The 13,316-nt window shown below is 41.6% G+C and overlaps 1 protein-coding gene across 7 annotated transcripts in view; it reads right to left on the reverse strand.

Annotated features, from left to right (window-relative positions):
- Positions 1-528: 528 nt before the first annotated feature.
- The window catches only part of palmdb (palmdelphin b), an 82,896-nt gene continuing 70,108 nt past the window's right edge, over positions 529-13,316 (reverse strand). For 4 of the 7 annotated variants that reach the window (XM_086305298.1, XM_086305294.1, XM_086305296.1 and 1 more), the window contains 3 exons: positions 10,193-12,557; positions 10,018-10,109; positions 5,504-5,809 (listed from right to left, as the gene is read on the reverse strand). In XM_086305298.1, the coding sequence (XP_086161424.1) occupies positions 5,648-5,809; positions 10,018-10,109; positions 10,193-12,557 (2,619 nt within the window). In that variant the 3' untranslated portion in view covers positions 5,504-5,647. Of the gene's footprint in view, positions 5,810-10,017; positions 10,110-10,192; positions 12,558-13,316 lie in introns of all 7 variants that reach the window. The other 3 variants (XM_086305299.1, XM_086305295.1, XM_086305292.1) reach the window with 3 other exon arrangements.

Here is a 13,316-nt window from a genome sequence, read left to right on the forward strand (position 1 = left end):
ATTTTTTCGACGCTTGGGACAGAAATGTGCAACTATAGTGGCATTATTAATTATCTGCAAATAAAGCTGCAACTCTGAGTGTTTCCCTGAGTCTGGGGTCCTTCATTTTGGATCCTTATGAACAAGTTATGAAAACTTTCAGTCACCATTCTTGGGAATTTTTTTACATAAGAGCAAAAACTTCAAACATGATTTTTTTTTTTTTAAAACCCCACAAACATTTCTAGCAACAAGAACAACAACAAAAATCTATTTTCTGGTGTAAATGAGGCAGTTATTTAAATTAAATAGTCTTTTTAGTGAATCTCAAAAAAGATGAGGACATTATTCATGGACTTACAGAATCACAATGATTTTATGGCATTTTATACTCACCAGATGATAAAGATGATAAGCTGTTTTTTGTTTTTTGTCATTCATAAACCTTTGAGTGTGACTTTCAGGATTACTGTGTCCTTTGCACAACCATATTTTCACAACAGGCATCACAGGCTGATGAACAGCAAACAAAGCTAGACAAAGTTCTTCATATATCATATATAGCTTTATTTATTTTTGCATGAGGAATACACGGTGAAAATCCCCTGCAAATAGAGCCCCAGTCAGCCCCTGAAAGCGACAGAGGAGGCTATACACAAAATGTTTAAACATCAGCAAGCAATCCTTACGTTTTGTAAGCTATACTTCAGCAATTAAGCATACAAACCTGAAATGAAAAATAAACTGTTTAGGATCAATAGACTCTTAGGTGAAAGCACTGAATTTGTATAAATTGTTTTTCAGAGAGGCTGAAACATTTATTAAAAAACCATCAGTGTGTTTGTTCATGTAAAGGAACCCACTGTAACAATAAATAAATAAGTTGTTAATTATTAGAGTAACCTTTAATTACCCTGTGTAATTTAGAGCTAGGCCATGGCTTCATTGACCCCCACAAGGAGGGTTGAAAAGGAATTATAAATTTATATGTAGTCTCATAAAAATCTTGACATTTATAATATGATTGTCTGAGTGATGTCTATGTTGTTTCAGTTGGATGCATGGATATTCCTCCTGTGTTCATCCAGCTTAAATATCAGTTGCAACTAACAGCATAATATGAAAATACAGTTAATATACACCGACCAATGTCACATTTTCATTATCAAGACATACAATAACATCAAAAATCTGACTGACATGTATAATGTCTCAAAGGTTAGCAAAAAGTGGACAGTATTATATATTTGTCAGGGGCAGAAAGAACAAACGCTTTCACTGAAGGACTGGTTCAGATTGTGTCATCGTTCTCACAGAGCCCTTGTTGTGCTTCCAGGTTTTATGATTCTGTTTCTCGTTTCATCCTTTGACACTAAGTTTTTTTGTGTCTAATTTCATATGTTTTTAAAGGCAGACGAGTCTATTCATCATATAAAACTGAGGCAAAGCTGTCTGTCTATGTACACCTTCTGGTTTTTCCACACAACGTTGCTGTTCTGATGATTTCAGCAGCGAGAAAGAAAATGGCATTAAAGGGACTGAGCTGGTTTTAACTAGTCTCTTGTTTTTCATGCATGTTCCTTTGTCTAACAGCAGAAACAGAAACATATTGGAGCCTTTTTGGAGAATTCAGTTGTGTTAAAGCAGAAAAGCACATCAACTGCAACGACAGAACAATAGAAAAGCAAACAGATGGTAACTATAGCCATATGAAGCATCCACCATACCGTGAGTTCCTCTTGTTGTGAGTAATCCACAGGGCCTTAAGATGCTGAGAGCCTGGGACTATATGAAGCCTGCTATGCTCATTCTTGCCACCAACAACAGAACAATTGATGCACTTTTCTCCCAGCAGAGACATTTCAGGGTCACATTCTTGGTTAATAAAGGTACAGAGCTCTATAAATGCAGTCCATTTACAGTTTTACACTCACATTATTGGAGGTTTAATACTCACTAACTCCAATCAGTCATCTGACATGGCACAAACAATGAAATGATCCTTTATCCAATCTATTCCCACAGAAGGAAATCTTCAGCAAAAGACCAGGATCCACTAAACACTGTAGTGCATTAACAGGACATGCACTCAATGCCATATCAAACTGCTGAGGTCTGTTCTTATTTTACTGCACTGTTTGTCAGTTTTAGGACCTTCTGTGCTTCTTCACAAGCCAAAACATAAGAAGAAAAATAGTTGTTTAGGGTTTAAATACAAAGTATGTTGGCACTGCTTTTAGTTGTCTAAGAAACATCACTTTACTAAAACAATTACAGATTTTGTAGCTTATTAAGACTTTAAAACAGCAGCAAATATGAGTATTTATTCACAAGTAATGAACAAATGTCAAATGCGTCTGGGTGTTCACAAACATAATAGGCACCTCTTGGCCAGAACTGAGCGTTATCAGATCCGCCATCAGTGCTCAATAAACTTTGTTCAGACTAACGTAAGGATAAACACTCTTTGCCCAAGCATCACACGAAGCAGAATTTAGGTTATGTCACAACATGAAACAAACCATTTTAACAGTGCATCTGACTTGAATGAGAATAACACAGCAGTGAACCTTTGACTTGTTGCATTTCATTCATTCTTTGTAAACTCTCCCGCCTCCCAGCGCAAAGCCATGGCACTCTTGCGTCTTCCTCCAGTGTGGATCTCTGGAAACTGGCAAAAGACACTTTATTGGTTTACTGCATTCACACCACTCCCTCCACCTCTTCCACCAGCTTTCTCAGCTTATTAGAATAAAGATGGGATAAGCAAGTTTTGCAATGACAGTCTACCTTTTCTTTCTGTTATTCTATTGTGACTCAAACTATTGTCAGTTAAGACAGGATGTGACTTCTTTCTTTCCGAGGTACAACCCTGTCACGCCAGCTGCTGCTATATTTGACGCACATACTTTTTTCAGATGTACAAATCATCATCGAAACTATAATGCAAGATGACTTCAGAGGGAGACTGATTCAACATGGCTTCCATTACTTAAATATAAATATTTGTCTTAAAGAGACATGTCTTTACTGTGCATGGCATACTAACTTTGACTAAATTCATGGTGAAAATTGGACATCAAATATGATACAGCCGGGTGCATGAAGTAGAGTTTATTTTATAAAGCTTGTAGTTTTGGCTGCTACAATAAATTGTGTGGAGGGCGAAATGTCCTAGTAAAAGTATTTCACCACAAAGAAAAAGGATGTAAAAGGTTTCCTGAATAAGCAAGTCTGTTTTTTCTGCCTAAAATAAAGACTATTGTAACAAACAAAGCCATAAAATATACCCCTGTGATCAGGAGTTACATACACTCAGTGTGCATTTGAATGTCAGAGTAATATTTTCTTTGGATTTGTTCAGCAGCACTCACTAGAATAACCAACATTCAGAATAAAATTCATCTCAGTGAAAATCTGGGAAGGAGAATTGTAGATTTCAACAGAAGATCTTTTGGAGCCATTTCTGAACACTCACAGATTCCAGTATTAATCCCAATAATATTTGAATGGAAGCAAGTATAATGTAAATAGAAATGACTCTAACACTGAACCCTGTGGAACTCCATAGTTAACGTTTATTGCATGAGGACTCTCCATTTACACGAACAAATAATCTACGCAGAAGCTTTAGTATCTGTTTATAATAAAATAAAAATAATAAAATTGTTTCTGGTGGGTGTCGGACTCTGACAAGGCTGCTCTTGGTCACAAATTCTGATTATAGTTTTTATGGAAGGAATATCAGAGCAGCCCGGACTGAGAGTCAAACTCCGAACTCTGTCGTCATGGCCATTGAGCTCTGCGGCTTTCCTGAGAGAGGGATGTTTCCAGACAACAGCATTGTTGTGGGCATATCCATGAGCAGAGACCAGCTACTTGTAGTTGGGTGCAAACACCAGGGACGAGATCTGGGACTGTGTCATGTGAACTGATACAGGAGCCACTTGGTGAGGTGTCTCCTCTTTAGTGGCCTCATGATTAAATTCTGCCTCCAGCCTTGCACTGAAGTAGCTGCACAGCTCAGTGTAAGGTGACATGAATGAGAAGCTGCCAGCTGGAAAAGGGTGGAGCGCCCACTCCAGCTCCAGAACGAGTTGCTGCCCCGAGTGGAGGAGTCTGTTGGGTTTGTGTTCACAAACGAGGTTGTGAGAGCAGAGTGTGTGACTAACAGACACTCTGCTGAGCATAAAAGTGAAGCTGTCAGTCTACGTTGCTCCCCTCAGCTATGATCACGAGCTGAGGGGAGTGACATGAGATCATGGACATGATCACTGAAAACAAATACTTCAAGTTATCGCTGCTAAACGTGGCTCCACATGCTTTTAAATCACAACATAGTTGTTGCAGTCGTGTTTTTCACAGGACTGCACAGTAGACTACAGTCCTCTGAAAAAAAGATTAGACTTTGAAGTTTAATAATGTCCCTCCTCAGTGAGCGCTTAATTCCTCATTTATAAAGTCGCCAGAAGCGTATTAACCTCTCCTGGTTAATCAGCTCATATACAGTAGAACATGTGCATGGTATCATTTAACAAGTCCAAATAAGTGATTTGTCATTTCTTACTGTGATTCATGGCTAATTCAAGCAGTAAATAGTTGTTGGTTAAGCATTCTGTGTGCTTAACTAACTTCATTAAATGAATTAATAAAAGAAAATTAATGAATTAATTAAATATCCTAAATTTAAAGTGATGACTATTTTTTTTTTGCCTTATAAAGCATTTATAAATGAAAATTAAAGTACCTCAAGTACAACAAGTCTCAGCTCTATTCACAACAGAAACAACACACAAATGATGCACATAGAGATACAGAACAAAGACAAATGTATTGGCAGGTACAAACATTCCCATTCGAGGTTTCCAGAATACTGACATGTAAGAGGAACAGAGCCTTCAGTTCTTTATCTGGTAAAATTAGGACAGAGAAGAAAAAATACTAGAAATATGAGAAAGAATAAAAACCAAAACATCTGGTGTCAATTTTGTGGAAAATAAGGCAAAAACAAACTGTAGTGTGGGCTTCATAGGTGCCGTTGTCACTGAGGAGTGTAGAATTCTTAGTGTAATAATGTGTTGAGTTTACAATAACAGTGCACCTCCCTTTTGTGGCTACAAACATGGTATTTTTATTATACTGTGGGTTTAGACGGAGGAATTCTTGCACCTTGGCTCAGGTGATGAGGCATATGATGTCCGTGTGAACGGCCAGTGTTTTTCCGTCTCCTCTTGTGTTTTCCCGGATCCTGGGCAGGACCTTGGACACTCACCTGTTTCATTCAGTGACGATCAGCGTGGCTGCATTTAAGCCCGGTGAGGTCATCTCTTCTTCTCCAGTCCATCAGCGACTCATGGTGACAACATGGCTCTATTTCCTTGTGATTTAGCTGTTGATTGTTGCATACTTACCTTGTCTCCTTGTGCCTACAGCTTTCTTTGCAACCCTTCTCAAGAAGCGTCATGGAATTTTTGATCAATTTGCACACCATGCCAGCTGAGGCAGGCTGACCCGATCGCGCCCTTCAGGGTATTTTCCTTCAAGGCCTGAATGATCAGATGTGGGACAACTTAGCCTCCCAAGATGCCTGAGTCCTTCGAGGATCTGGTCTCTCTCTCTCTCTCTTAGGATTGAAAATGGCCTGAGGGAGAGAGGGCTGAAAGGAGTCTCAAGTCTCAGCCCACCTATTTTCATTAGTCTCCGATCCCGGTCCCCGCGCCACCTCCTCTGGTCCTAGTTTCCATTCTGTTCTATATTCTGGATTCACTGGCAGCCATCCCATCATCTTTTTGAACCCATCCATGGTGCCACCATCTTCACAAAACTGGACCTGAAAAACACCTACCATTTAGTCCACATCAGATATGGGAATGAATGGAAGAGAGCCTTTAATTCCCCACTGGGTCACTTTGAATACCAAGTCATGCCTTTCAGTCTTACAAATGCATCATCACTTTTTCAGGCACTAGTGAATAACATTCTCAGAGATTTCCTAAACCTTTTCGTGTTTGTCCACCTCAATGACATTTTTTCCAAGGATCTCCCAGATAATTGAATCCGCTTTCACACGGTGTTTCAGTGGCTGCTGTATGTAAAGCAGAGAAGTGCGAGTTGCATTCACCATCCGTCATTTTTCTGGACTAATTTCTGGCAGGGGGGCAGGTGAAGACGGACCCTGCCAAAATCTGAGCAGTCGCTGAATGGCCCACTCCTTCCACTCGCAGGCACCTTCAACAGTTCCTTGGGTTTGCAAACTTGTACAGACGTTTCCCATTTTATCCACAACAACAGTCAGGTAGCAGCACCTGTAACTTATCTCCAAAAGGTTGATTCTGTTCATCTGGACGTAGTGTTTTGTGGGAGAAACGTTTCTCACTCATCCAAGTGACTTCTTCAGTCTCAGCTGACTGCAGGTTTCAATCTTATAAACAGTACTTTTGCATAATGACTGAAACCAGCCGACTGAAGGAACAATGGACTGGGAGGTCAGTTCCTTCATCATAATTATGCAAATTCTCATGACTCAACAACCACTGGCACATCTGTCACCATCTTACAATGCTGTGATTGCAGCTAATCCCCAACTCTCTGTGAGTGGTACTCATGGCCATTGATCAGTGGGCTTTGATCAATGGTCATGCGAATTTGCATAATTATGATGAAGGAACTGACCTCCCAGCCCATTGTTCCTTCAGTGGGCTGGTTTCAGTCATTATGCACATGTCCTGTTTATAAGATTGGGGAAACCTGCAGTCAGCTGAGACTGAAGAAGTCACTTACTCACCAGGTTGGTTGAGCATGCATCAAGACACCTGTAACTTACCTCATGTCAGCAAAGGTTTTGTTCACTTGGCCACCTGAAGCTGAATCAGATCACAAGAACTTAACCTATTTGAGAACAGCCAAGAGACTGAACGCCCGTCAAGGCTCACTGGTCACTATTTTTTGCACGTTTTAACTTTAACTCCTATCGTTCAAGGTCCAGAAATGTCAAACGCTCTCTCCCGCCAGTTCGTCACCAACACTAGTACTGCTGAGCCTGGCTACATCCTCCCTGGTTCCTGCAGGGTGGGTGCAGTAACCTGGAGAATCAAGGACACGATCCAGCAGGCCCTTCAGGAGAAGCCTAACCCAGGCACTGGCCCGCCTGGTTGCCAGTTTGTACCCACCTCTACATGTGCCACAGTACTCCACTGGATCCATACCTTCCATTTTTCCATTCATCCTGGGATGAGTAGGACCATATGTTTGCTTCGCTGTCACTTTTGGTGGATTCGGTAGAAAAGGATGTGAGAGAGTACGTAGTAGCTTGCCTGCAATAAACACCATAACCAGTGCTGTTTCGGGTTGCTCCAACCACTAGCCATTCCACAGAGACTCTGTTCCACATAAATTTTGTTACTGGTCTCCCCGCTTCCTCGGGAAAAACTGTAATACTCACCAGTGTTGATAGGATTTCTAATTCAGCCCACCTTTAGCATTGGACAAACTGCCATCAGCTGTTGAGACAGCTAAACTATTGACAGATCATGTTTTCCGACTCCACGGAATTCCAGATCCTGTCTGATCGAGGTCCTCAGTTTACTTCACAGGTGTGGAAGTCCTTCTGTTCTGCATTGGGAGCTGCTAGGGTTTAAAATGATTAATTAAAGCTGTTTTTATTATTTTTATATACACAACGCAATGTGCTCAAAAACAAGTTGGCGCTCCATGTTTTGAGGATCTAAAACGTTGTTCAGGGGTGGCTTGGGGTGGCTGTGGCTCAGGAGGTAGAGCAGGTCACTTACTGATCGGAAGGTTGGCGGTTTGATCCCAGGCTCCTCCAGTCTGCATGCCAAGTATCCTTGGGCAAGATGCTAACCCCAAGTTTCTCTCCGATGCATCCACCGGAGTGTGACTGTGTAGTTAGACAGCACTAAGTCCAAATATTGAGAACTGACGGGAAGCAGAGGGTTTTGCTACATGCTTACACATCACACTAGATAATGGTTAGAAGGATATTTGCTAGGCCGAAGAGAGTTAAATAGAAACAGTAGTAGGATATTATTAAAATGATCAAGGCTAGGCAGGGAGGTGTTTTCTTTTCTGTCTTGTCATTCCAGGAAAAGAAGCAGATAATGAGGGTCATGACTAGGGATGGGTATCGAAAACCGGTTCTTGTTGAGAACCGGTTCCCACTGTTTCAATTCCTTGGAATAGTTTGCCATTTTTGCAAACGATTCTCTTATCGACTCCAGTCGCCCCGAATGACGTCACCACGTTGTGGAGCGTCATTTACCTGGCAGGAAACGCGGCGGCTCAAACGCTCAAAAGTTTGGTTATACTTTACGAGAACGGATGACAACAGGACAACTTGCAACACTTGCAAAGTAGATATTTCATTTAAGGGAGGAAACACTACGAATATGCAAAAGCATTTGCTCACAAAACACACGATGACCTTAAATGAATGTCGTGTTTTTAATTCCGCTCGACTCGTGAATCTCAACCCAGCAGCAGCGGTAACGTTTGCACGTCCTCTCCCGTTAATGCGGCAGGTAAATAATCAACTAACAGTCCATATTATGTTAGCGCGATCTGCCTTATTACAAACCTGCCATTACTGTGCATTTAGTGACCATGATGAGAGAGGCAGTCTGGCTCAGATGCTGGCAGCTCTCGCTGCAGTCTACCGGTAGCGTCTCCTTTCAGGCCAGGATAGACGAATGTCACCGAGCAGTGACTCAGTTTGTGGTCAAAAGTTTGCACCCATTTGCCACAGCAGATGCCCCGATTTCACTTTGGTAAGTGAATGTGTTTAATTGTAGGCAGGGACATTTCTGGATATTCTTGTGTAATTGCTACAGAATAATTTATGTTATACTTTGTTATTGCTACAGAAGAATATTTATTTTATTATTTTACATTTACAATTTTTTTTCCTGGGGACCCTGTGACACCCCATTGAAGAGCTGTAGGCTGGATCTCTTAAGATCTCACTGTTGGGTTTGTAAGGCCATGTTACTCCTAAATTTCTACCTTGTTCAAAGAGAAGATATAAAACAAAGTTCTAAGCTAATCGACCTTAGTGTTCTCCTTTTTTAAAAAGAATCAATAAGAGAATCGATAAAGAATCGAATCGTTAAACAGAATCGAAAATGGAATCGGAATCGTGAAAATCTTATCAATACCTATCCCTAGTCGTGAGTGAGGAGAAGGCCAAATGGAGACATCAGGATGGTTCGGGGAAGAAGACAGTTATAATAATAGTGTGTTATTGTTGGGTTATAAAAACGATACGGCCCGATCCAGGGCCGTCCTTTGTGTGAAGACAGGTGGCTGTGTTCACATGGAGGTCCAGTCCAACTTGTAATTCCAACTGCTGAAGCAAATTAAATCTTTTTAAATTACATATATTTCTCCTGTAATTCCTTCTGAAGAAACTGAACATGACAGAGCCCGGGTCAGTCTCAGTTCCAGATATCATCCCCAGACCAACAGCCAAACAGAAGGGTTGGATCAGGAGCTGGAGGCTACGCTTCACTGCTTCACTTCCAACAATCCATCAACTTGGTCATCATATCTTGTCTGGGTGGAGTATGTACACATGTCTCACACCTCATCTGCACAGTTTTGTCTTCTGTTGAGATCTCCCTAGGATACCAACCCCCTTTATTCCCAGAGACACAGATTGAACTTGCTGCTCCTTCTGTGCGACATCACTTGCAGCGGTGTCAACATGTCTGGACACAGGCCAGAGACATTACATTTATTTATAAATGTTTATAAGGCAAAAATAGTCCTCACGTTAGATGAGGTCACACAAATTACTAGTAAATGCCGGAATTAACCATGAAAAAATTTGTATTTATGAAAACACACAAACAATCACCTCATATCTTATTTACACTATAAATGAGACAATGAGCACATTATGTTTGAGCTTATTTATCAAGTCTCAGGTTTCATAATGACAGTATAAATATGAAATGCAAAGCATGAAATTGCATGTTTTGGTTGATGACAAAGAAATTCAAAGATGTTTCATCAAGAACTCACTCTGTGATCACACGATAGAGCAGCACGATCCATCCTGTGGGTGGTTTTCATTGGTGAAGATGGAGACGACTTGCACTTCACAGGAACATCAACTAATACGACACACCACAATTGATAATTAGCATTAACATAGGCAAATGGAGGGAAAAACATGGTGAATATCATGCTAGCATACCTGAGTTATTAAAGGTCAACGTTTCCATGCGATTTGACAATACTCTTTCTGCGCAGAACCTGTCTTTGGCATACAGATTTTCCCTCTCCTTCTTCAGCTCATCCTCCCTCTGCTTTACCATCTTGATCTCTTCATCCACCAAGGATATTGTGCTTCTCGAACGTAGTTTGAAAAATGGGTTGTTCAGGAACATTTTTTCCTGGGGCTGCTCACATGCTTTACTGAGAGAGAACTCAGAGGCACTGCGAATAATCAAATTGGACGTCTCCAGGATGATGACACTGGAGCTGGTCTCTTTGGAGTGCCACTCACTAGACTGAGCTTTCATGTTGTCTTTAACATGCCTGGGACTAGAGGTAAAATCATTGCTAGGGTCCAGAATAATTACATTGTTCGCTGACATTTCATGTTTGAATGGTTCCTTGGTAGGTGAGGAGGTGATGATGAATGACGGCGTCAGTGGAGTGCTTATTGATCTAGGGATACTTCTTGATGGTGCACAATCAGTAGATTTGCCCATCCTGGAAAGGCCCCTCTCCCTTTTGAAATTTTCTTCCCTCTCCAGTGATATGCGAATATCCCTTTCAACTGCTTCTGGATCATCATAAGGGGACCTGTAACTGGAATCATCCAAACCAGAATCCTCTGAGCAGGGGCTGAATTGGGTGTGAGGATACTCCCCAACCAGATCTAAGTTTTCCAGATCATGTGCTTTCTTGTGAGGTCGGTCAATGTTGCGTACTGGAGTGTACATGAAGCTGTGGCTGCCGTGGAAGCTCAGCTGCTTGGTTGTAGGTAAGACTACCTTGTTTTTGGTTTGTTCCTCCATTTCCCGCCACTGTTTACGAGCCAGCTGGAAGTCCACGTGCTCTGTACTAACATTCTCACTCTTGGTTTCCTGTATCACACAGAAGTCTTTAGGTAGCTTCTTGACTGCATCTACACTGATGTGCGGTTGGTGAGTGATGTGGTTATAATTGGCATCTTTACCATTCTCACTCTCATCTTCAGATATTTTAGACAAGCCTTGAAGGCCTAACGGGTTATATTTAACCTCTTGTGAAGGGCTGGGAAAAGGAACGTTAACCTCGGGCTGTTCCAGAACGTCTTCCACTTGCGGGACCTCAAAACACACTTCATGAAAAGCGTTGCTGTCTTGGTCTTCAGCACCTGTCATCTCAGCTTTTTGTACAAAGAGCTCCTGGGCACTCAACTGAAGACTATCCAAGTATGAATCATCATCTTCTTTATTAATAGAAGAGGAGAATATTGTTCTCCATTTTTCATCCGTCTCACTATCTGAAGATGCTGCTGCAATCTCAACTCTCAGGCATTCTTCCATTTCATCAGGACCAGGTTCATGGCAGGATTCGGTGGAGACGTCTGACATAGCTTCTTCTCTAATGCACTGTGCTAACATAGACTCCTCTGTGACGGATGGTTCAAATATGAGTTCTTGGGCCTCTGGGTCTTTATATATTTCCAGATTTAGATAGCCATCTTGTTCAGAATGCAGATAATTGTCAACAGCCCCAGGCTCTGGCTCAGGATACTGATCTAGCACAGGGTCTAGCACTGGTTCAGGGTATTGCGTTGATTCTGGGAACGGCTCTGGCTCAGGGTCTAGCACTGGTTCAGGGAATTGCGTTGATTCTGGGAACGGCTCTGGCTCAGGGTCTAGCACTGGTTCAGGGTATTCCTCTGGTTCAGGGTATTGCGTTGATTCTGGGAACGGCTCTAGCTCAGGGTATTCCTCCGGTTCAGGGTATTGCTCTAGTTCAAGACTTAGTTCCTCAGGATCTTCACAAGGCTCTGGGCTTTGTACTGGTACAGCATCTTGTTCTAGCTCAGGGGTCTGTTCTTGCGCAGGATCTAGTTCTGGTGTTTTCCTCCTCTTATGTTGGGGGTCATTCTCACACACACTGTCTACACTGGAGAGTGGGTCGGACACAGATGAGGTGACTGATTCATTCCTGCTGAGCTCTTCACAGGCCGGCTCCAAAACCAAAGCTTCTTTTTGATTCTGACAAGCCGTTTCAGTGCAGACGTTGGGGTCAGAGCAGTCAAGCTTGTCATTTGCGTCTCTGCTGCGTGGCATGTCAGTTAATAAAGTGTCGAGCGTTACCTTTTCCAACGGAGACTCTGGGACTAATGGCGGTGTCGCTGAACAAACAAGCTCATCATCTGCAATAAAATCCTGTTGCTTAGGTGAATCAGCCATGCCAACATCCACTTCACAATCCATCTCCAACGCTGATTGTTCTGCTGTTTCCATGGTGATGGACATGGAGTTGTGATCCTCAGCTGTGCTGCAACCTTTCTTCAGCTCCTTTCCATCTGCCTCTCTATCCACTGAGGTAGCCTTCTGAGAGAAAAGAGAATAAGAGAAGGAAAGATTTGTTTTTTAGAACGGAGAATTGCTGTTTGTTTGTTTTAAACACACACACACACACATATAGAGGTGTGTGTGGGTGTGTGTTAATTTCTCTGTTTCCTCTGTCATTGACTGCAGAAAGAAAGGCAGCGTATAAAAAACAGCTAAATTAGAGAGTATTTTTTGTCTATTGTGTCTACCCTTATGTAAGGACTGGGTCTGGGTACCACCACACACTTTAAGTAAGCTTTGTAGGGGCTGATTGCTGCTACATCAGGAAATGTGTCTGAAATCTTGTGTTGCAGCTTTATCTGTCAAAAAAATCAAGTCTTGTTTGCAGCGTTTTTGATAAATAATGTCATAGGAAAATGTAGCCTGTTCAGACCATAAGCCCTATATATGCTGTTTAGTTACACAAGTAACCAAATAATAAAGACAAGAAGTAGTGACAGAAATGTACACAATACAAAAGACTCTCCCTGTGTGTTTGTGTGTCTGTGTGCACAAGTCTGTCTGTAAATATGTTTGTTAAACAAATAGAAAAAGTGAGTACTGCCATTACAAATGCCAGGATGCTACTTCCTACATACATTAACATTCAAACTATCAGCCACAACAGTGGCTTCTTAGCTTTGCCACTGAAGGATAGCATAAACTGTGCATGTATTTAAGCTGCAAACTTTCCTGTTATTAAAACTAAATTAGAAATAACACACAGAAAAGATATATGCTTACTAAAATGTATTTAAT

The sequence above is a fragment of the Aulonocara sp. 'chitande type north' Nkhata Bay genome, linkage group LG9, assembly GCF_057382095.1.
Source record: "Aulonocara sp. 'chitande type north' Nkhata Bay isolate Kocher_YH1m ecotype deep benthic linkage group LG9, A_spYH_male_GT1.1, whole genome shotgun sequence".
NCBI classification, from domain to species: Eukaryota; Metazoa; Chordata; class Actinopteri; order Cichliformes; family Cichlidae; genus Aulonocara; species Aulonocara sp. 'chitande type north' Nkhata Bay.